General features: G+C 43.0%; 1 protein-coding gene across 1 annotated transcript in view; it reads left to right on the top strand.

Moving 5' to 3' along the window:
* LOC124795000 (serine/arginine repetitive matrix protein 2-like) overlaps positions 1-25,692 on the top strand; it is a 388,873-nt gene that overhangs the window by 298,710 nt on the left and 64,471 nt on the right. Inside the window, exon 10 of the mRNA XM_047258754.1 lies at positions 23,730-23,839. Coding sequence (XP_047114710.1) covers positions 23,730-23,839 — 110 coding nt within the window. The remainder of the gene's footprint in view (positions 1-23,729; positions 23,840-25,692) is intronic.

Raw genomic sequence — 25,692 nt, 5'->3', positions numbered from 1 at the left:
TCTGTGTCCTCGCCCCTGATAGGGTAGTATTAACCTCTGACAGGACTGGAATAGAAAGTCCTGGGTTGGTTGATTGTGCAGGCCTTGCACCTCTGTCTTCCACGGTGATATAATCCTTGTGGCAAGTGTCTGCGATTGAGAGTGAAATAGGGACAGACTAGGATGTTATGGAGATTGGTTGGGTCATGGAACACCACTTTAGGAGGGATGGAAAGGAACTTGGGTAGGATGTCCCTCATTTCAGGGTGTAATCAAAGCCCTGAAAAAGGATGTGGTTCCGTTGTTCCAGTCCAAGGTAGTATTGGGTGAGGAAGGGGGCATTCCTTTGTGTCTGGGTGGTGAGGGCTGTGGGAGGAGTGGGGATGTGAGGTAAATAGCTCGGCAGATCTTTGCAGACTAGGTTTAGGGTCTAGTGCATGTCTGTGAAGGCCTTGGTGAGACCCCCAGCATACTGGGCAATGGAGCTCTTGATACTGCAGATTGGTCATCCCCAGGTGAACAGTCTGTGTGGGAGGGATTTCATGGTGTGAAAGGCATGACAGCTGTTGAAATGCAGGTATTGTTGGTGGTTGGTGGGTTTAATGTGGATAGAGGTGCAGATGGAGCCATCAGAGAGGTGGAGGTCAACATCTAGGAAGGTAGTAGCACCTTGTGTTGAGGAGGCCCAGGTGAAGCAGATGGGGGAGGTGTTTAGGGATGAAGATAGGATGTATTGGCCCCGAGTCCATATCGTGAAGATATTATCAGCGAACCAGAACCAGAATAGGGGTTTTCTGTTTTGGGAGGCTATGAAGGTCTCTAGATGGCTCATAAACAGGCTGGTATAGGAGGATGCCATGGGATGCCCATGGCTGTGTCACAGATTTGTTTGTGTACCTTTTCTTCTAAGGAGAATAAGTTGTGTGTTAGGATAAAATTAGTAAGGTGTAAAAAGGATGAGGTAGTGGCGTTAGAGTCTGCAGGACATTGGGAAAAGTAGTGTTCATTAATGGTAAGACCATTAATTTCATTGGTGGCGCAATATCCAGCCACAGTGGGATGTATAGGATTGTTGGGTTTGTGGATTGTGGGGAGCATGTAGAAGGTGGGTGAGTGGGGATATCATGGGGATGAGGAGGTAAATGGATTCAGGGGAGAGGTTTTGGGAAAGACCTACGACTTTAAACAGAGATTGGAGATTGTGTTGGACTTGTGGGGTGGGATCGCTCTAGCAGAGTTTATAGGTGGAGGCGTCAGATAATGCTGGAGACCTTCTGCCAGGTAGTCACTGCATTTCATAACAACAATCGTGGAATCTTCGTCTGCAGGTAGGATGATTAGGTCAGGATTTGTTTTGAGGTTGTGTATGGCTATTATTCTTCTGCTGAAAGGGTGATGTTCTGAGGAAGGGTCCTGGGGAAGGATTGTAAGTAAGGAATGCCTGAAGGTGACCAGTGGGTGGTTTGGTGGGAATGTGCGAGGATCATGGTGGATGGTGGTATGAACTGGTAGAGGCAGGGTTAAATGTTGGAATTAGATTGGTTTTGGTTGGAGGGATTGGTGGCAAAGAAGGGCTTCCATTGCAGGTACTGGGCGAATGAGAGTAGGTCTTTGGTAAGTCCAGCATGGTTAAATTTGGGTGTAGGGCTAAAGGTGAGGACTTTGGATAAGACTGAAACTTCTGTGGAACGGAGCATTTTGGTGGATAGGTTAACAGTGTTACAGGAATGTTTTGGCTCTGGATTTGGTGGAAAGATGGTAGGGAGTCTTGGTGGATGCTGCAAGTTGAAAACATCAGCTAAACAGCGTTTCGGTGCCCTTAGTGGTGGATGAGCAGGAACACTGTGGGTAGGTCAAGAGTTGGATAAGTGTTGCTCTGAGGCGGGAGTAGGATATCAGCAGGTTGGATGACTTATGGAGGTGGTGACTGGAATGCTCTCTGAAATTGATTACCTTACTCACCAGCACCTGGAGGAGCATCCCAGACACCACCTCCTGTCCTTCCCACAGTGTTCCTCCTCGTCCACCCCTTATAGCACCTAAACCTTGTTGAGCTGACATTTTTAACTCACCTCATCCCTCAAAATTCCACACTAACACTCCACCAAATCCGTAGCCAAAACATCCCCATAATATTTTTATTAACCTTTCTACCAAAACCCTCCCATGAACCATGGACCTTGCCATTGGTGGGGAGGCTTGCGTGCCTCAGCGATACAGATGGCCGTACCGTAGGCGCAACCACAACGGAGGCGTATCTGTTGAGAGGCCAGACAAACATGTGGTTCCTGAAGAGGGGCAGCAGCCTTTTCAGTAGTTGCAAGGGCAACAGTCTGGATGATTGACTGAACTGGCCTTGTAACAATAACCAAAACGGCCTTGCTGTGCTGGTACTGCGAACGGCTGAAAGCAAGGGGAAACTACAGCCGTAATTTTTCCCGAGGACATGCAGCTTTACTGTATGATTAAATGATGATGGCGTCCTCTTGGGTAAAATATTCCGGAGGTAAAATAGTCCCCCATTCGGATCTCTGGGCGGGGACTACTCAAGAGGACGTCGTTATCAGGAGAAAGAAAACTGGCATTCTACGGATCGGAGCGTGGAATGTCAGATCCCTTAATCGGGCAGGTAGGTTAGAAAATTTAAAAAGGGAAATGGATAGGTTAAAGTTAGATATAGTGGGAATTAGTGAAGTTCGGTGGCAGGAGGAACAAGACTTTTGGTCAGGTGATTACAGGGTTATAAATACAAAATCAAATAGAGGTAATGCAGGAGTAGGTTTAATAATGAATAAAAAAATAGGAGTGCGGGTTAGCTACTACAAACAGCATAGTGAACGCATTATTGTGGCCAAGATAGACACAAAGCCCATGCCTACTACAGTAGTACAAGTTTATATGCCAACTAGCTCTGCAGATGATGAAGAAATTGATGAAATGTATGACGAGATAAAAGAAATTATTCAGGTAGTGAAGGGAGACGAAAATTTAATAGTCATGGGTGACTGGAATTCGTCAGTAGGAAAAGGGAGAGAAGGAAACATAGTAGGTGAATATGGATTGGGGGGAAGAAATGAAAGAGGAAGCCGCCTTGTAGAATTTTGCACAGAGCATAACTTAATCATAGCTAACACTTGGTTCAAGAATCATGAAAGAAGGTTGTATACCTGGAAGAATCCTGGAGATACTAAAAGGTATCAGATAGATTACATAATGGTAAGACAGAGATTTAGGAACCAGGTTTTAAATTGTAAGACATTTCCAGGCGCAGATGTGGATTCAGACCACAATCTATTGGTTATGAACTGCAGATTGAAACTGAAGAAACTGCAAAAAGGCGGGAATTTAAAGAGATGGGACCTGGATAAACTGAAAGAACCAGAGGTTGTAGAGCGTTTCAGGGAGAGCATAAGGGAACAATTGACAGGAATGGGGGAAAGAAATACAGTAGAAGAAGAATGGGTAGCTCTGAGGGATGAAGTAGTGAAGGCAGCAGAAGATCAAGTAGGTAAAAAGACGAGGGCTAGTAGAAATTCTGGGGTAACAGAAGAAATATTGAATTTAATTGATGAAAGGAGAAAATATAAAAATGCAGTAAATGAAGCAGGCAAAAAGGAATACAAACGTCTCAAAAATGAGATCGACAGGAAGTGCAAAATGGCTAAGCAGGGATGGCTAGAGGACAAATGTAAGGATGTAGAGGCTTGTCTCACTAGGGGTAAGATAGATACTGCCTACAGGAAAATTAAAGAGACCTTTGGAGAGAAGAGAACGACTTGTATGAATATCAAGAGCTCAGATGGAAACCCAGTTCTAAGCAAAGAAGGGAAGGCAGAAAGGTGGAAGGAGTATATAGAGAGTTTATACAAGGGCGATGTACTTGAGAACAATATTATGGAAATGGAAGAGGATGTAGACGAAGATGAAATGGGAGATATGATACTGCGTGAAGAGTTTGACAGAGCACTGAAAGACCTGAGTCGAAACAAGGCCCCGGGAGTAGACAACATTCCATTAGAACTACTGATGGCGTTGGGAGAGCCAATCATGACAAAACTCTACCATCTGGTGAGCAAGATGTATGAGACAGGCGAAATACCCACAGACTTCAAGAAGAATATAATAATTCCAATCCCAAAGAAAGCAGGTGTTGACAGATGTGAAAATTACCGAACTATCGGTTTAATAAGTCACAGCTGCAAAATACTAACGCGAATTCTTTACAGACGAATGGAAAAACTGGTAGAAGCGGACCTCGGGGAAGATCAGTTTGGATTCCGTAGAAATGTTGGAACACGTGAGGCAATACTAACCTTATGACTTATCTTAGAAGAAAGATTAAGAAAAGGCAAACCTACGTTTCTAGCATTTGTAGACTTAGAGAAAGCTTTTGACAACGTTAACTGGAATACTCTTCTTTCAAATTCTGAAGGTGGCAGGGGTAAAATACAGGGAGCGAAAGGCTATTTACAATTTGTACAGAAACCAGATGGCAGTTATAAGAGTCGAGGGGCATGAAAGGGAAGCAGTGGTTGGGAAAGGAATGAGACAGGGTTGTAGCCTCTCCCCGATGTTATTGAATCTGTATATTGAGCAAACAGTAAAGGAAACAAAAGAAAATTTCGGAGTAGGTATTAAAATTCATGGAGAGGAAGTAAAAACTTTGAGGTTCGCCGATGACATTGTAATTCTGTCAGAGACAGCAAAGGACTTGGAAGAGCAGTTGAACGGAATGGGCAGTGTCTTGAAAGGAGGATATAAGATGAACATCAACAAAAGCAAAACGAGGATAATGGAATGTAGTCAAATTAAATCGGGTGATGCTGAGGGGATTAGATTAGGAAATGAGACACTTAAAGTAGTAAAGGAGTTTTGCTATTTAGGGAGTAAAATAACTGATGATGGTCGAAGTAGAGAGGATATAAAATGTAGACTGGAAATGGCAAGGAAATCGTTTCTGAAGAAGAGAAATTTGTTAACATCGAGTATAGATTTAAGTGTCAGGAAGTCGTTTCTGAAAGTATTTGTATGGAATGTAGCCATGTATGGAAGTGAAACATGGACGATAACCAGTTTCTACAAGAAGAGAATAGAAGCTTTCGAAATGTGGTGCTACAGAAGAATGCTGAAGATAAGGTGGGTAGATCACGTAACTAATGAGGAGGTATTGAATAGGATTGGGGAGAAGAGAAGTTTGTGGCACAACTTGACTAGAAGAAGGGATCGGTTGGTAGGACATGTTTTGAGGCATCAAGGGATCACAAATTTAGCATTGGAGGGCAGCGTGGAGGGTAAAAATCGTAGAGGGAGACCAAGAGATCAATACACTAAGCAGATTCAGAAGGATGTAGGTTGCAGCAGGTACTGGGAGATGAAGAAGCTTGCACAGGATAGAGTAGCATGGAGAGCTGCATCAAACCAGTCTCAGGACTGAAGACCACAACAACAACAACCAAAATCCTTAGCTCTGCAGAAGTTTCAGACCTATCCAAAGGCCTCACCTTCAGCCCTATACCTAAATTTAACCATCCTGGACTTCTCAAAGATCGACTCTCCTTCTCCCAATCCCGGCAATGGAAGCACTTACTCGTAGCCAATCCCCCCAACCAAAACCAACCTAATTCCAACATTGAACCCTGTCCCTGTCCCAGTTCATACCACCATTCACCATGATCCTCCCACACTCCCACCTAACCAACCACTGGTCACCTTCAGGAAAAAAGAATAGCCATACCTAACCTCAAAACAAATCCTAACCTAATAATTCTACCTGCAGAAAAATGTTCCACCACTGTTGTTATGTATCACAGTGACTATCTGTCAGAAGGCCTCCATCAATTATCTGACTCTTCCAACTAAAACCTCTAGCAGAGTGGTCCCATCCCAGAAGTCCAGTACAACCTACAATCCCTGCTTAAAGCCTTGGGCCCTTCCCAGAACCTCTCTCCTTGAATCCACTTCTCTCTTCACCACTATGAAACCCCACACACGCAACTTGTACATGCTCCCCAAAATCCACAAACTCAACAATCCTGGATGTCCCATTGTGGCCGGTTATTGTGCCCCCACTGAAAGAATTTTGGACCTCATCGTCCAACACCTACAACCAGTCCCCTATAATCTACCCTCCTACATCAAATATTACAACCAGTTCTTTCACCCGCACTATCCACCAACACCCCTCGTGCCCATGGTCTTACTGTTATTGAACACTACTTTTCCCGATGTCCTACAGATCCCAAATCCACTATCTCATTCCTTATAGACCAATATTCAAGAAAGGAAATAGGAGTAACCTATTGAATTACAGACCCATATCACTGACCTCAATTTGCAGTAGGATTTTGGAGCATATGCTGTACTCGAACATTATGAATCAACTTGAAGAAAATGACGTATTGATACATACCCAACATGGATTCAGAAAATATCATTCTTGTGCAACACAGGGAGATCTTTATTCCCACGAAGTAATTAGTGCTGTTGACAAGGGATCTCAGATCGACTCTATATTCCTAGATTTCCAGAAGGCTTTTGATACCGTTCCTCACAAGTGACTATTAATCAAATTGCGTGCATATGGAGTATCGTCTCAGTTGTGTGACTGGATTCGTGATTTACTCTCAGAGAGGTCACAGTTCGTAGTGATAGACGGTAAATCATCAAGTAGAACAGAAGTTATATCCGCAAGGTAGTGTCATAGGTCCTCTGCTGTTCCTGATTCACGTAAATGATCTAGGTGATAATCTGAGCAGCCCCCTTAGACTGTTTGCAGATGATGCTGTAATTTACCGTCTAGTAAAATCCTCAGACGATCAATTCCAATTACAAAATGATCTAGAGAGAATTCCTGTATGGTGCGAAAAGTGGCAATTGGCACTAAAGAAAGAAAAGTGCAAGGTCATCCACATTGTTACTAAAAGAAATCTGATAAATTTTGGGTATATGATAAAATGCACATATCTAAGAGCTGTCAGTTTGACTAAATACCTAGCAATTACAATTACGAGCAACTTAAATTGGAAAGACCACATAGATAATATTGTGGGGAAGGTGAAACAAAGACTGCACTTTGTTGGCAGAACACTTAGAAGATGTGACAAACCCACCAAAGAGATAGCCTACATTACACCTGTCCGCCCTCTGCTGGAATATTGCTGTGCAGTGTGGGATCCTTACCAGGTAGGATTGACTTAGGACCGAAAGAGTGCAAAGAAGGGCAGCTCATTTCGTGTTATCACACAATAGGGGTGAGAGTGTCACTGATATAATACGCGAGTTGGCGTGGCAGTCACTGAAACAAAGGTGGTTTTCTTTGTGGCGAGGTCTATTTAGGAAATTTCAGTCACCAACTTTCTCTTCCAAATGCAAAAATATTTTGTTGACACCCACCTACGTAGGGAAAAATGATAATCACAATAAAATAAGAGAAATCAGAGCTCAAACGGAAAGATGTAGGTGTCCCTTTTTCCCATGCGCCATTCGAGAGTGGAATGGTAGAGAAGTAGTATGAAAATGGTTTGATGAACCCTCTACCAGGCACTTAAGTGTGAATTGCTGAGTAACCATGTAGATGTAAATGTATACAACTTACTGATTTTATCCTAACACACAACTAATTCTCTTTTGAGGGGAAGGTATACAAACATATCTGTAGCACAGCCATGGTTATCCCCATGGCACCCTCCTATGCCAGCCTTTTTATGGGCAACCTAGAGGAGATTATCCTAGCCTCTCAAAATGCCAGGCCCTTAGTCTGGTTTAGGTTCATTGATGACATCTTCATGGTCAGGATTCAGGGCCAAGACATCCTGTCTTCATTCCTTCACAGCCTCAACATGCTCTCTCCCATCCACTTCATCTGGTCCTTCTCAACCCAGCGTACCACCTTCTTAGACATTAACCTCCTCCCCTCAGATGGCTCCATCTGCACCTCTATCCACGTTAAGCCCACCAACCACAAACATTACCTATATTTGAACAAATGTCATACCTTTCACACCAAAAAATTCCTCCAATGCAGAGTGTCTACCTGAGGTGGTCTATCTCTGCAGTGACAAAACTCCGTAGCCCGGTATGCTGAGGGTCTCAACAATGCCTTAATAGATGCGTACCATCCCCAAGACCTAACCTGCAAACAGATCCTCATGGCATTTCCCTCACTTCAACTACCTTCCTAATACTCCCAATAACCACCCACAAAGGAATGCCCCCTTCATGACCCTATACTTCCTTGGACTGGAACAACAGAACCACATCCTTTGTCAGGGCTTTGATTATCTATCATTATATCATGAAATGAGGGACATCCTACCCAGGAACGTTTCCATCCCTCCTAAAGTGGTGTTCCACCACCCAACCAACCTCCACAACATCCTAGTCCATCCCTATGTCATTTCCAATGCCAGACCCTTCCCACAAGAATCATTTCCGTGTGGAAGACCCAGGTGCAAGACCTGCCCAATGCACCCACCCAGCACTTGCTGTTTTGAGTCCCGTCGAAGGTTTATCATACCCCCATCAGGGAATGGGCCACCGATGAAATCAGCCATGTTGTTTACTGCCTCTGATGCAGTCACTGCACAGCTTTTTATATTGGTATGAGAACTAACCAGCTGTCTGCCAGGATGAATGGCCATCCCCAAACTGTGGACAACTGCAAAGTATACCACACTGTGGCACAACATGCAGCTAAACATAACATGCTCAATTTCAATGGCTGCTTCACTACCCGAGCCATCTGGATGCTCCCCTCCACCACCAGTTTTTCTAAACGGTGCAAGTGGGAGTTATCCTTGCTGCATATTCTTTGCTCCTGAAATTATCCCAGCCTCAACCTCCAGTAACATACTGTCTTCGCACCCTCCACCCAACATTTTCCACCCTGTCTGTCTTATCATCTCCTCCTCATTCTCGTCTCCTGCCCTCTTTGTTTGCCAACCTTTTCCATCGCACCCACCCATCTTCTTTCCTCTCCTTTTTCATTCATTTTTTCCCCCACAACTTCCTGATAGTGTGCCTGTTGGCATTCTAATCGCTATACATTTAGACAGCATTCCTCTCTCCCACCACCTGTAAACTACTATTGCATCCTCTTTCCTGCCTCTGCAGATTGTTGTTTCCATCCCATGTGATAGTTACGAGGGTCACTCCAAAAGAAATGCACACTATTTTTTTTTTTAATCCATCTTTTATTCTACTTGTTTGAAAGTTTTACAGTGTGTAGTTACATCCTTTAGGAACAATATTTTCATTTCTCCACATAATTTCCATCCCTCTCAACTGCCTTATGCCATCTTGGAACCAGCACCTGTATACCCGCATGGTAAAATTCTGGACCAACCTGTTGAAGCCACTATTTGGCAGCATGCACAAGAGAGTTGTCATCTTCAAATCTTGTTCCACGAAGAGAGTCTTTCAGTTTCCCAGAGAGATGATAGTCACATGGAGCCAGGTCAGGACTGTAAGGCGGGTGTTTCAGTGTTGTCCATCTGAGTTTTGTGATCGCTTCCATGGTTTTTTGACTGACATGTGGCCGTGCATTGTCGTGCAACAGGAAAACATCCTGCTTTTACCGATGTGGTTGAACACAACTCAGTCAAGCTTGAAGTTTCTTCAGTGTCGTCACATATGCATCGGAATTTATGGTGGTTCCACTTGGCATGATGTCCACAAGCAAAAGTCCTTCGGAATCAAAAAACACCATAGCCATAACTTTTCCAGCAGAAGGTGTGGTTTGGATTTTTTTTTTTCTTGGGTGAATTTCCATGATGCCACTCCATTGATTGCCTCCTTGTCTCTGGTGAAAAATGATGGAGCCATGTTTCATCACCTGTCACAATTCTTGCAAGAAATTTATCTCCACCATTCTCGTACTGTTCCTAAAGTTCGCTGCATACCATTTTTCTTGTTTCTTTGTGAGCCACTGTCAACATCCTGGGAACCCGCCTGGCACGGCACAAACCTTTTTTACCATTAACACATTCAGTATTCTGCAAACACTTCGTTCCGCTATCCCAATGTAGCATGGCAATTCATTCACTGTTAAGCGTCAGCTTTCACCAATCCATTAACTATCTGCACATTGTCTGGAGTGTGTGCAGTACGAGGCCTGCCAGTATGTGGACAATCCTCAATATTGCCGTGCCCACAGGCTAACTGTACTGCGATCGACAGCAGCATCTCCATACACGTTTTTCAACCTCTTGTGGATGTTTCCCACTGTCTCGTTTTCACAGCACAGGAATTCTATGACAGCACGTTGCTTCTGACGGATGTCAAGTGTAGCAGCCATCTTGAAGACATGCTGTGACGGCCCCACTCACGGGAACAGGTTGAACTAAGTTTGAAAACAAGCAGGAAGGATCTATCTACACACTGTAAAACTTTCACACATGCAGAATGAAAACTGTATTTTTACAAAAATAGTGTGCATTTCTTTTGGAGTGACCCTCGTACATTCTGGCCCGAGTTGCCCGAGATGATGGTCATATGTCTATGAGGTGTGCTTGCTTCTGTGTATGACTGGTGTGTGTTTCTCTTTTGCTGATGAACGCAGCAGCTGAGAGCTCTGTGTAAGTGTCTTTCAGTATAGCCTGTCTGCAACTTAACATGTTGGCTTTACAGTAAGTAGCAGTCTTATCTTTACTGAAATTGTTGATAGTCCTACCTGGAGTTTCCATTGTTTTACCTTAGTTAATCAATAACTTTTGAATGACTGAAATTGAAGCTAAACGAACAGCTTTCTCAGTATCACGAAAAATTGTTCTACAAATCTATCTAGGTTGTTGGTTCCTAGGTTTCAATTTTGTCATGTATATTTTTGTATGGTAATGAAATTATATCATCTTCCAATAAGGTATCAATTAAAATTAAGTGAAAACAATTATCCCACCATGTTCATAGATGGTGACATTGTAACTGACGTAATAAAAATATGAAAAATTTTATCAATTTTGAGAGTTGGATAAAATCATGAACAATTATAGTGCAATCAGGATCCTTTATTTGTGATATTGAGATAATGAGGACTGATTGTAGCATAGTAAGTGGTTGGAAGTGGTTGGATTAAATGTGCCTTGTTTCAGTACCCCTCCATTGGTTCATTCAGAATATTATGTTAATCGTATGCTGGATGATCCCATACAAAACAATCTTAACAAAAGTGATGGTTTCGAACAGGCTGACATCAGTATTTCATGAATAAAATCATCTGGATAGTTTATTAAAATTTCTTCATTTATGATGCTGTTTCGACTACTGCCATCGGCATGTACCTGCAGTTAAGATTAGAAGAACATTAAGAGCAATAGATGTTCATTAAAGAACAATAAGCCACAAAATATGAAAAATTGAAAAGTTTAATAAGTTCAAAAAAAAAAAAAATAATTGAAATACACTCATCAAAAACTTTAGAATTTGCAAGACCAGGTTCAGTGTCAGTATTAAAACCTGTGACTGTTGGGGCTTCGTTTAAGAGTTTGACTCAAAAATTGTGCAAAGATGTAATTTCTATCCAATAGGTTATTCACAAAATATTCTCGATGATTGTGGAGTCATGACAAAATTTGAATCACTACAAATTCTTTATTACTTACATTGGCTAAACATCCTGAGAAAATTTTATGAAGTTATTACGTATTATTGTTTGGCATCAACACAGTAACATTCCTGAGTATACGTAATACAGTTCACTTAAAATTTTCCAGTCCTAGCATCACCCTTAAAAATCTAAATACATGACCTTCTTCAAAACATACAAAATTTCAATCCTACCAAGAAGGAAAAAAGGAACACTGAACATTATCACATTTTCAAGCAAAGATGTTCATCACTTTGAAAAAGAAGAAAGAGCAAGCTTACATTTTGTCAAGGGCCTCGGTGAGGGATGTTCAGGAAGCACTTTCTTAAGTACCTTGAAAAATTTTCAGTGTCACACAGCACTTGCCCACATCCATAGGCAATGCACAGTCATCCTAACATTCATGTCCTCTCATCAGATGTTGCTTCCTTCCTTAACATAAGTTTTCCTGCTGAAAGCCAGTATTTCTTCAGTTCATGGAAACAGTCAAAACAAAACACTCATCTGTAACATCTTCTAACTACATTGGCATGATCATTTACAATGATGTAGATAAAATACTCAGATAACATACATATCAACAAAATTACAATAAATAATAAATAAAAACACTTTCAGAAATATTTCAAATAATCTTATGCTCCAACAGGGACATTGATACATAATGAAATTTTCCTGGAAAATGCCTTTTTGCTGTCATAAAGTTTGTCACACAGTATTGAATAATGTATAATGTGACCTGAAGCATTGATCTTAATAAAATTTGATTGTGAGCAGTAAAGGTCTGTTGTCAGAATCTTGGTTTGGAAAGCCCTAACTAATATATACCAATAAAGGCAATCCAATCTCACAAAAAAAAAATAAATAAATAAATAAATAAATGGTCAACATGTAGTCATATTTACTAGTCATTTGCTTTTACTTGTCCCCTCTATAAATGGTGGAAGTCATCTGACAGCATGCCACTCCAGAATGTTCACATTCGTTCCCAGCCTTAGCTATGTAATAGTTTTGAATGCCATAACAGTAAGTAACTGGTGTGATTATAGTGTTGAGCTGTGTGTGATGTTGTACATAGTGATTGTTAATACTATATACAGAAATAAACGAAGAGGCTATATCTGGTCCTTCAGCAGCTCGCCATCGACTTTCATGTCACTTCTACAATTCATTAATCCATTACATATTTGTTTCTTTTATGACCTACAAGCCAACTGCTTTGGGAGGAGGAGGAGGAGGAGGAGGCAGGGCTTGTGTCAATAGCCAGCGTGCTATGAACCGATCACAACCTTCCGCTCCCAGCATCCTCCATCCAGGGGCCAACCCTCCACCCCTCTTCCCCAGGGGTCTCACAGCTCTCTTCTTGAGTACATGTTTGGCTATCACAGGGCCCCAGCCTTTGCATCATTCTTTCCTTTCCATGCTGCATATTGTACTTCCACTATCTCTTCTCCCCTCTGCCTCTCCATTGAATGGCTTTCTTGGTGCCAACCCTGCTTGGACATGGTTTATGATTGGGCCTCGAGTTTCCACTTTCATTGTATTCCACAACTTTTCATCAAATAAACACATGGTGAACATCTTTGGGCTTGACCTGCCACCAATTTTCAAGTTTCTCCAGAAATGTGGATCATGCAGAGGTGGTCGCCCAATGTTTTGTGTGCTCCACCTTTGTGCGTTTCTATCTGTGCACCTTTCCCTTTAATACAGTAGTACACCCAAAACTCAGCACAGTAGCCATCCCGTTATGGGGAGGTCATAAAGTACCTGCACAGTGGTAGCCCCCTGATCATGCAGGGATCGCTCTGATGGTGTCTGAGCTGAAAACTGCCCATGCATGCCAAGGAATATGTGTTTGTTGTGACTGAAGCACAGGGACTCCAAGCAATGGATAAGTGGCCAGGTAGCTGTTGCTGAGGCTGGGTGGTGCCTGTGGGGAGAGCCCCTGTTCGGAGTGGGTGGCACCATGGCGGATGAGCCACAAATGAAGCAGATGAAGTTACCTCCCACTGGTGGCCATAAACCCTCAGCAGTCTCTATGAAAGGACAGTCCTCTTTCAGTGCAGAGAGATAAAACCCTAAAATGTTCCCTTCCCTGGCTACACCACGGGAGGAATATAGGGCTAAACGGCAGGCAGACCAATACTCCTTGCAATACTTGTTTTGTGCAGGGAGTGATGGTGATTCCTTCATGGCCTTAAAGCCCGTGGTCTCTGTGGAGAACTTGGAAGATAAGTTTGGGGAAGTAGCAGCCATCTCTAAAATGAAAAGTCACAGTCACAGGCACTGATCGCTTGTAACAAGCTGTGTGACATACTGGTGACTGTCATTGCCCATAAGAGTCTAAATCTAGTTCAGGGCATTATTTTCCACAGAGACATGCTCTTACAATCTGATGATGAGACATGCACCAACTTGGAGCAATATGGTGTACACTTTGGCCGTCATGTACCTAGGAGGCCAAAGGACAATAGGGTTGCTACTGGTGACGTCATTTTGGCCTTTGAGGGTGATAGGGTGCTTCATTGTAAACTGTACATTGCCCCCCCCCCCCCCCCCCCCACTCCCCCTCCTAGCGGTGCTGCAAGTGTTTGAAATTTGGGCACATGTCTTCGCGTTGCAACACTAGCTCCATCTGTAGAGACTGTAGATGAGTGCTGCATGCAGATGCTCCCTGTGTGTCACCCCCTATCTGTTTCAACTGTGGAAAACACCATTCTCCCATCTCACCACACTGCACTGTTTTCCAGAGAAAAAAGAAAATTTAAGCTTGCAAGACTCTGGACAAACTCAGTTACCAAGAGGCCAAGAAGAACTATGAGCAGTTGCATCCATCATGTCAAATAATGTCATATGCTAGAGCTACAATGATGTTGGCCACTTTGGCAAAGATACTCCTGCCCATTACATCTCCTGCAGTGGTCCTTCAGGGCCACTCAATCGTACCTTCTCCAGTGATGCTTGGGAGCTCCCCTCTTGCTGCCCTGCACCTGCTTTGGGGCCAGGTCTCCACCTCCCAGCTAGATACAAATCACCTGCCTCTGGCTAGGAAAGGGTCCCTCGAGACACTTTCTTTCAAGGTTTCCACTGGTTCATAGCTGGACACCAGCCAGCGGCTGAAGGAGCCACAGGCTGCTGGTCGCAGGGCTTTGTGTTGTCCTCTTTACATGAAACTGATTCAGAGAAGCCCTCACAATCATTAGAATCCTCTAAAGAGAGGAAAGGCAAGAAAAAGTCCTCCAAGGAGAAAGACATTCCGATGGCCCCCATGCGACCAAATCCTGCCTGTTCCACTCCTGTGGGCAAGGCAGAGATACCAGCATCTGCCCCAGTTCGCACCACACATTGTAACCTGTAACTTATGTGCATTGATGTCATAACCCTTCAGCCAGTGGTAGCAGGTGACCCAAAGGCATGACCTGCCCCCTTGGTCCCTTCATGGCCTCACTGTACTTCGACCACATTATTCTCCAGTGGAACTGTAGCAGTTTTTTCCACCACGTGGCTGAGCTATGACATCTTTGAAGTAAATCACCTGCCTTCTGCATTCCCCTTAAGGAGACTTGGTTTCTAGCAATGCAGACCCAAGCCCTTCGTGGATACCGGGGGTATTACAAGAATTGTGCTGCCTATGACAGGGTGTTGGGCAGTTTTTGCACATGTGTTCTGGACAATCTATGTAGTTAACCTGTGCCTCTTAACACACCTTTGGAGGTTGTGGCTGTTCAGGTAAGGGCTTTTCAGGATATTTCGATCTGCAATGTTAATCTTCTTCTGGGAGGTTAAGTGTCTCAGAAAATACTAATTTCGTTGGTTTCTCAGCTCCCCCACCTTTCCTAATTTTGGGTGATTCCAATGCCCTTAACCCTTTGTTGGGTGGAGACATGGTCACTGGTCATAGTAAAGACTTCAAAAATTTACTGGCACAACATGATCTTTGCCTCTTGAATACAGATACCCCCAAACACTTCAGTGTGGCACACAGAACCTTCTCAGACATAGACCTTTCCATTTGCAACCCTTGTCCTCTCCCATCCATCCACTGGAGGGTCCACAGTAACATTAGTTGGTAGTGACCTCTTTTCGATCTTCCTGCCCCTCCCTCAGTGTCATTCGACTGGAATCCTGCCCAGACGGGCTCTCGACAGTGGTGACTGGGATGCTTTCACTTCTGCTGTTGACCTTGACTCTCTGCCGCATGGAGATATTAATGAGGCGGTCCAAAATACAACTACAGCCACTTTTTCGGCAGCTGATTTAGCAATCCCCTGTTCCTTGCACCTACCCCAGCAGCAGACATCTGAAATTGCAGAGGCCATTTGAGATTGTAGGCGGGTTCTCCAATGACATAAGCAGCACCCTCATTACCTTTAAGTGGTTCTGTGCCCGGAGCCACCACCTAACAAAAAGATAGAAGAGAGAATGCTGGGAATTACACATTTCAAGCATCAGACCACTTACCTCTCCTTCGCGGGTTTGGGATAAGATCAGATGTCTCTATGGATACCAGACACCTGCAGGTTTATCTGATATTACCTTCAATTGCACTGTCTGCACTGATCCAGACGCAGTCACCAAACATTTTGGTCTGCACTATGCTCAAGCGTCAGTGTCCTAAACCAGCAATTTGAGTGAAAGCAATTATCCTTTACTACACACCACCTGGAACCATGTTATCCTCCATTCAGTCAGTGGGAATTCTCATCAGTGTCCTTGCCCACTACCCTGATACAGCCTCAGTGGCAGACACATCCACAACAACCAAATGATCAAGCACCTATCAGTGGATTGTCAGTGTCATATCTTTGCCATCTTTAACTGCATCTGGAGTGAGGGTGAGTTCCCATCACATTAGTGAGAAAGCATCATTGTCCCAGTACTGAAACTGGATAAGCACCCCCTAGAGATGGACATTTATCGCCCAATTAGTCTCACCAACATTCTCTGTAAGTTGCATGAGAGCATGGTGAGCAGGCGGCTTTGTTGGCTCCTTGAGTCTCAGGGTCTTCTACCTCCTCCCCAGGGTGGTTTTTGCTGAGGTCATTCCACTACTGATAATTGGGTTTACCTGCAGTCTGCCATCTGAACAGCTTTTGCCCAGTGTCTACACCTTATAGCGTTGTTCTTTGACCTGCAAAAGGCACATGCCACCACATGGCAACACATCATCCTTACTACCTTACACGGTTAATGTCTCCGGGGTCTGTTCTCAATTTTCTTCCAGAACTTCCTGTCCCACCTTACGTTCCGGGTTCGAGTTGGTGTTTCGCACAGTACCCTCGCTTATCCAAGACAGTGATGTCCCGGAGGGCTCTGTACTGAGTGTCCCTCTCTTTCTCAGTATCAGCCTCTTTATATGATGGTGACTTTTCCCTCTACTGTTTCTGCTCTAGTGTGGATGTCACTGAATGTCAACTGCAAGGTTGCATACAAAAGGCACAGGCATGGGGCCTCACTCATGGCTTTCAATTTTCTGCTACCAAGACTTGGGTCATGCAGTTCTGTCGATGTTGTAACGTTCACTCACAACCAGATCTTTACCTCAACAACCAATTACTCAATGTTGTGGAGACTTATCACTTTCTAGGACTGGTCTTCGATTCTCAGTTGTCATGGATTCCCCATCTTCACTAGCTTAAGCGAAAGTGCTGGGTGCACCTTAATACACTTCGCTACCTGAGTAACACCAGCTGGGATGCAGATCGCAGTACCCTTCTACATCTTTACAAAGCCCTGATACAATCCCGCCTCAATTATGGGAGTCTGGCATACAGTTTGGCGTCACCCTCAGCATTGTGGATACTGGATCCGATACACCACTGCCAGGTGTAAGTTGCAACAGGAGCCTTTTGAACTAGCCCTGTGGACATCTTACTTGTGGAGGCTGGTGCACCTCCATTGCATATCAGGCATCAATAACAGTTTGTCAGTTATGCTATCACATTTGCAGCTCTCCTAAGGATCCGAACTACCATCTCCTCTTTCCAAACACAGTAACCCATCTCCCGCAATGGCAGCCCCAATCAGAGATTATGATCACAATCCGTATCCGTTTCAATTGTTTCCTCTTCCAGCTCTCCTCTGGACCCATTCCTGTACACCTCTGTGGTACATCTCTCGATCACACTTCATCTTGACCTATCACAAGGTCTGAGAGACTCTGTCCAACCGGAGGCCTTCCATCACCAGTTTTTCTCTATCCTTGGCACATCCCAGGGTTTAGAAGTCATCTTCACTGATGTCTTAATGTTTGCAGGTCGTGTAGACTTTGCTTATACTCTTGTGAGATGTATTGAACTTCTGTCCTTGCTAGATGGCTGTAATGTTTTCATTGCAGAGCTGGTAGCCATTACTTGTGCTCTTGAGCTATCTGTTCCTGCAGTGGTGAGTCCTTTCTCATCTGCAGCAACACTGTGAGCAGTTTGCAAGCTCTTAACCCGTGCTACCCTTGTCACTTCTTGGTCATTGCTATCCGGGATTCCCTGCATGCCCTTGAGCAGAGTGGACTTGACACCACCAAACTAACTACCGGTAATCAAGGAGACTACATATCTGTGTGGAGGTCCTCCAAGTAGGACTCTTGCAAGGACTCTACTGTCCGTTGCTGGAGCTGAATTGGCCACACTTGGCTGACTCATGCTTATCTCCTCCATAGCAAGAATCTGCCCCGCTGTCATTGTGGTGTCTGTTTGATGGTGGTCCACATTTTACTGGACTGTCCCAACCTATCCACCCTCCGGTGGACTCTTAATCTCCCTGGCTGACTACCCTGGTGGTAGAAGATGATGCCCTAGCAGCTGACTTAATTTTATGGTTTATTCATGAAGTGGGCTTTTACCACTCTCTTTGTGGGAGGGCCGCTTGACATTATTGGCCCTTTGAGGGGCTGACAGAACACTATTGCCTGCTCTGCCCAGAGCGAGTGCAGCTGTCTGCAGCCCGGTCCTCATCCTGCCTGCCCTTTCACTCCCCCCCCCCCCCCCTCTCCCCCCTCCCCCCCGTCTCTCTCTCTCTAGCTGTCTGTTAGATTTGTTCATCTTTTGTCTCTCTCTGCTTCTCTTGCCCTGTCTGTGTTGCTAGTCTTTCCAAGGCAATCTTTGAGCAGAGTGCCTCTGGTAAGTGACCCCAGGGAGGGGGAGGGGGGGATGTATGTCACCGCATTGTCTGTCTCCATTTTGTCTTTTTGTCCCTTACCTCAGCTTTGCTGCCATTGGTAAACCTTGGTGTTTTCTTCCCCTGGGTTTTGCGCAGTAGGCTATCTCTGATTTTCAGTCATACAGACCTGGCTGTTCGAGGGCAAAGGGACTGATGACCTATTTGTGTGGTCCCTTTAAGCATCCAACCAACCAATCAACCAACTCAGGAGCCATTATCATAGTGACACTGATTATTGACTGTCAGTCATTGAGAGCAGTTTCCTGGGCTGATGGATTCGGAGAGAGGGTAGGGAAGGATGCTTGAGTCAATGAGGGGTAGTGAGGAAGGCAACCAAAAAGTGGGAAAGGCACAGGCTTCAACAGCTGCACAGCAAGACAAAAGGAGTTCTGAGGGGGATAGAGTGCGGAAGAGATACAGGCAGAGGTAGAAGGGGGAGGGGTTTAAAAGAGTCAAAGCTGTAGATGGAGAAGGAGTAAGGGATGGGAGAGAGAAGGGAGGAGGTCTGGAAGGGGGCAGAGAGAGAGAGAGAGAAAGAGAGAAACACCCACATGGGTGTGAGGGAGGAGGAGGAAGAGTGGGGGGGGGGGGGGGAAGAAGTGATACGGACAATGACAGAAGAAAAAAGGGAAAAGGAAAGATGTGGCAGTGGGAAACACGTAGTGGAGGTTTAGGCCAGAAGGATTATAAGAATACAGGATATCCTGGAGAGACTTCTCAGTTGCATAGTTCAGAGAAAGTTTCTGGAAGAGAGTGTCCAAATGGCATGTGTAGTGAAGCAGCTGTTGTCATTTGTGTAGTTGTGTGCAGCTGCTTGGCAACCAGGTGGTCAAATTTGCGGTTAGCCACGTTTTGGTGGTGGCCATTCGTGTGAGTAGACAGTTGCTTACTTGTCATGCCCACAAGGAATGCTGTACAGTAACTGAAGCATAGCAGATATGTAACATGGGTGCTTTCACATGGGTGCCTGCCTTTGATAGGGTAGGAAATGCCTGTGACTGAACTGCAATAGGAGGTGATGGGTCAGTGTACGGGACAGGTCTTGCACCTGGGTTGTCCACAAGGGAATGACCCATGAGGTGCAGGATTGGCAGCAGGATTGGAATAGGGGTAGAAAGTGATATTCTATAGGTTGGATGAAGGGTGGAACTGTAATTTGGGTGACGTTGATAGGATATCCCTCATCTCAAGGTATGATGTTAGTTGAACCCTTGGTGAAGGATGTGGTAGAGCTTAGCTTTTCAAGGCCAGGGTGATAGTGAGTGGTCAGAGGAATGCTGTTCAGTGACTGGTTAATGCACTTACTGGTGTCAGAGAAATAGCACAGGAGATCTGTTTGTGGATGAACTGCATGGGATATTGTAAAAGCTCTGGTAAGGTTATCAGAATATTTAGATGATTCGTGCTTACCACTGCAGATGCGGCACCCATGGGAATCGAGGCTGTAAGGAAGAGCCTTCCTGGCATGGAATGGTTGTGGAGAGTCATAGTGGAGGTACTGCTGATGGTTGGTGTGCTTGATATGAGTAGATGTATTTATGGAGCATTTGAGAGGTGGAAGTTGACATCTGGGAAGGTGACTTATTGAGCTGAAGTGATTTGGAAGGACGTGTTGAGGTTATGGAGGGAAGAGTAAAGATTGTCCCTGCCATGAGCCCAGATAATGGAAAAGTATCATCAGTGAATCTGAGCCAGACAGGAGGTTTTAGTTGTTAACTGGATAGGAAGGACTATTCCAGATGGGATTGTGCCATGTGAATACCAATGGCAGTACCATAGATTTGTTTTTAGATTTAGCTCTCTAAAGTTAAATAATTGTTGGTCAGGGTGTATTTGGCCAAGAGGAATAGCAGATAGGTAGTGGGTTTGGTGTATGGGGTCACAGGGAAAGGTAATGTTCCATAGCAACAAGGCTGTGGACATGGGGGATCTTGGTGTACAAGGAGGTCACCTCAACAGTGATTAACAGGGAGTCTGGTAGTAATGGGGAACTATGTAAAGGCAATGAAAGAAGGCATTTGCTAGCCTATAAAAGGGAGAACTATATGTGGCAACAGCAATGTTATACATCAGCCATGCTGCAGTTACTGTGCAGCATTCTAGTGGGCATGACAAGTAGCAAACTGTCTACTTACATGTCTGGCCACCACCAAACTGTGGTCAACTGCAGGCTTTACCATACAGTTGTCAAACAGCTGGACACAATAACACTGCATCACAAGTTCCTATGAACTACGCAGGTGCAAATCATGCCCCCAGCATGTCCTGTGTTCTTGCAATCCCCCTGGTTAAACATCTGGTAACCTGTTTCTCACTGCCTCACTCTACCTTTTCTCTTTCCCTTTTGTCTTCTGTCATTGTTGACACCATTCCTTCCCTGCCTAAATTGCATACTGCCTTCTCCCACCAGCTCCCTCTCCTACACCTCCCCCCCCCCCCCCCCCCACCCAGATTCCATCCCTCTTCTCGCTCCTCTCCCAGATTCTCTCTCCATCTCCACCTTCTTGCTTTTGACACTTTGAGGTCTAGCAAATGAGACAGATTTTGGGTTCCGAAAATAAACCATTTATGCCATTATTTAAAATGATGCAGGCACATTTTATTTTATATATATTAAAAGGTAATAAACACTAAAAAAAACCAAGATTCAAGGTTTAGTTTTTTGTATTTAGTTTAGTTCTTTGATTGAATCTTCTGAAAAAAAAAAAGACATTCAGAGACATAAAATACAACTAATTTGTTGTTACAGCAGTAGTATCTGTAACAGCAATATTAATGACAAAAATTGTAGCAGGCTGCAGCTTACGCGAATATGAATCTTCTGCAGACTGTCTCTACTCAGATACTCCAGAAGAGGACATAGAAGTGTAGAGTAGACAGTCTCTTTAGTACACGTTTTACATTTTCTCTGTATTCTGTCAATAAGTCGTAGTCTTTGGTTTGCTTTATGCACAACATTATCTATATGATTGTCCCAATTTAAGTATTTAGTTGAATTTACAGCCTTTAGATTAATGCGATTTATCATGTAACCGAAATTTAGCAGATTCCTTTTAGTACTCATTTGGATGACAACACACTTTTCATTATTTAGAGTCAGTTGCCCCTTTTCACAACGTACAGATATGTTGCCTAAATCATTTTGCATTTTGTTTTCATCATCTGCTGACTTTATGAGATGGTAAATGACACCACCATATGCAAAAAATCTAAGAGTGCTATTCAGATGCCCTCCTAAATCATTTATGTTAATCAGGAACAACAGAGGGCCTGTAACACTGCCTTGGGGGAACACCAGGTATTTCTTCTGTTTTATTCTATGACTTTGCATCAGTTACTATGAAATGTGACCTTCATGACATGAAATCATGAATCCAGTCACACAACTGACACAATAGTCCATAGGCACGCAATTTGATTAGAAGTTGCTTGTGAAGTGTGTGGTGTCTAAAACCTTCTGGAAATCTATTAATATGGAATCAGTTTGATATCACCTGTCAGTAGCACTCATTACTTCATGTAAATAAAGAGCTTGTTGTGTTTCACAGGAACGATATTTTCAGAATAAGTGTTAGCTGTTTGTCAATAAATAATTTTCTTCAAGGTAACTCATATTGTTTGAACACAGTCTATGTTCCAAAATCGCCATTATCGATACGTGTCTGTAATGCAGTGGATTACTCGTATTTGCTTACAAGGAAGATTAAGTAATGAGCAATGAAAACCATATGTCTCCTCCTTCTAGTTAAACCTACCCACAGCCCATTAATTTGAATGCCAAAGTCCTTTACTAGGCATGGACCTATTCATAGTAGTATGCTCTTGCCCTCCTCAGATCTTTGAAGCGACTTACACAGCCAGTTATAGCAACCTGGTATTTTTCACATTAAAAATGTTGAATGAGCAATAAGTGATAGAAAAAATTGTTGGGCTGAACAGGGATCAAACCTTGGACCTTTATATGTGTAGTCTGGCACTGCTCAGCTACATCTCCTCCTGTTATTACCTCGAAATTATTTTTCAGTTTCTTCCACTGATGTTCACATTTTCTCTTCTTTTTCATATAATTATAATTTTTATTGTCGACGGGGGTGTCTGCATATACTGTTTCCAGCCAGATTTTGGTGTTTATTATACAGCATGTTACACAACCATCTGTGTGTGGCGTGTTTATAATTATGTTTTATTTATATTTTAGGACAATTAATCTGTAAAAACACACCAAATGTCATAAAGAAAGCGTGTAAACTGTCTGAGGATGAATCACGATTCGAAACTGGTATCAGTTTCCTTTGAATAAAGGAATTGAAAGTAAATTTGTGGCTGGTTGCTGTCCTAACACCATCAACAAATGTCCCAAAACATTGATAAAGATGAAATAGTCTGTCATAAATAAAGATCACTTATTATAAGCAGCTGTTTGGTGCATCTACTCTAAATAAAAATTGTTCTGAAACTTTTGGCAATGGATCTCATCTACTGCAAGCTCTCTGCTTTCCATATTTTGGGAGGAGGTAGTACTGACCAGAACATTCTGTAGTAAACTTGGGCTCTAAAACATACATTGAAGAGCTATGAGCACCTGTTCGGTAGAAGATATGTGTTTCACAGTTGCAAAGATGAACGATTGCTCATAGCTCTTCAATGTATGCACTTCAGGGTCCATGTTTACTGGACATCTTATTCTTGTTTTGGTCCATACTAACTCCTCCCAAGACATGGAAAACAAAAAGCTTGCAGTAGAAGAGATCCTCTGCAGAGTTATTAGAATGATTTTTGCTTATAACTTTTGACTGTCCCGTACCTCAGACTGATACATTTACCCTTCTCCATCATCCCTGAAAGTTTGTGTCATAATCATGGACCCACCCCATGTATTATCAGAAAATATATCTACACTTAGCTTATAACAGGAAACAATAAACATACCTGTCATCTACAATTTCTTAAGAATATAAAATGGCCCTCATTTCTATTGAGAGAATTTTAACTTGGTTTCTGATTATATTTTCAGGTGGAGGAGAACAGGACGTTTTGGCATTAAATGAACTATGTATAAAATGTCAGTGGAAACCACCGGAATTTGAGAGCTGCCCCACTACTGGAAACGAACACATTTTCAAAGTAAGTAGAATAGATAAGAGAGTATATGGAATCAATAATAATAATAATAATACTGAATATTAATAACTACACTGATCAACAAAATTATTTCTTTTCATATTAAAAGAAGTATAATGGGTGATTGTTATTGAGTTTTTTGTGTTGGTTTCAAATAATTTTACAGGCGTATTCCATCACACATAGTTTGTGAGTAATCACACTGATAATATTTCTGGTAATTATACATTTGAGTAAATGTAAAACCTAAGCTGGAAGATATTTTATTTATGTAAAATGTGTGTGAGGCAAATTTTTGGCTACTTGGCTAGAAAAACATCTCTTATGAGTGTTCACGATAGTGTACGATCATATTTAAAGCCCATTTTCCATGGAAGCATTTTCCCATTTCAGCGATGTCCTGTTGGATACACTTGCCATGTTTGTTGCTAACAGCACCAAGGGAAGAAATTTCTGTGGGAGACCAATGTGTGTATTTTCAATCACAGATTACATTCCATCACCTTGTAGTTCTCAGTCAGCTTTCTGACAAGTTCTTTATAATGTTCAGACCCATAGTTTCCTAGAAAGGTTACAGTAATGTTTTTGAAAGAACTGTGCAGCTGATTCTTGCGTATTTAACAGGCTTTCATAAGTTCCATAATTTGAGGGCTCACCAATATGCCCCCCTTTAGTTTTGCTTCGCAGATCTTAGGGAACTTTCCACCACTATCCCTTGATTTCACAAAATTCTTAATCAAACCTAGTTTGATGTGCAATGAAAGCAATGAGATTTAGACAGAACTTACAAGTGATGGATGAGCCATCTTTGTATAATGATCACTTCTATCACCACTATCCCACATGCACAAGAAGCAGCAAAATTTCTTGTAGCCAAGTTGTAATCCAAATATAATAGCTTCACTTTATAATCAGGCCTGCCAGCAGCAGTAGTCATATTGGATATTGAAAAACAAGAGATGCATGTTCATGGAACTTTCCTTCAAACTAACTGTTTAAGGTATAAGAATGGATGGAAACTTATTTCCAATCTGACGCAAGACTGCTTTCAAGCCAGTTTTTGAGGTGTCATAGAACAAACACCAAGGGACTCCATCAAGGTTTAATAGTATTATAGAAAATTGGGTCCTCCTCCTCAGAAAATAAATGCTCAAATTCCTTTTGACATTCGGGAGGACGACGATTCAATCCCGCGTCCGGCCATCCTGATTTAGGTTTTCTGTGATTTCCCTAAATCGCTCCAGGCAAATGCCGGGATGGTTCCTTTCAAAGGGCACGGCCGACTTCCCCTTCCTTCCCTAATTTGATGAGACCGATGACCTCGCTGTCTGGTTTCCTTCCCCAAAACAACCCAATCCAATCCTTTTGACATTACTTACTCTGGAACCAGCCTTTGAATCTTTAAAGTAAATAACTAACTAACTCCACTTCACTTTTTTAGGTAGCTTGAGATCATCAACTCCTTCCATAAAATCTGGATCGTTCTGTGGCATCAACACTTCCAAAATATTTTCACCTTTTTTCTGTCTGATGGAGGTGGTGTAGGATGGCATTATCCATGAGACAGTAGTCAAATTGCTGATTCTGAAGACAGAAGTTTCACAGCATGTTTGGACTTTGAACTAATTACAGATATATTTGTCAAGCAGAAGTAGCAGTTTTACTGCGCCACCCTTTTAGATACCACTAATGCCAACTTCGTAATATGTTTCAATCGTAGGAGATATACTATAATGACAGGCTCTAATAGCACTGCAATATGTAGGGAAAAACAATGTCAGCCAATGTAGCTCACTCTCGTAATACTACAATTCATCCTGACAAGATCTTGCCTTTACTCAATGACGTAATCTGTG

Source organism: Schistocerca piceifrons, chromosome 4, assembly GCF_021461385.2.
Source record: "Schistocerca piceifrons isolate TAMUIC-IGC-003096 chromosome 4, iqSchPice1.1, whole genome shotgun sequence".
Taxonomy (NCBI): Eukaryota; Metazoa; Arthropoda; class Insecta; order Orthoptera; family Acrididae; genus Schistocerca; species Schistocerca piceifrons.
This window is presented reverse-complemented; position numbering and strand designations above follow the sequence as displayed.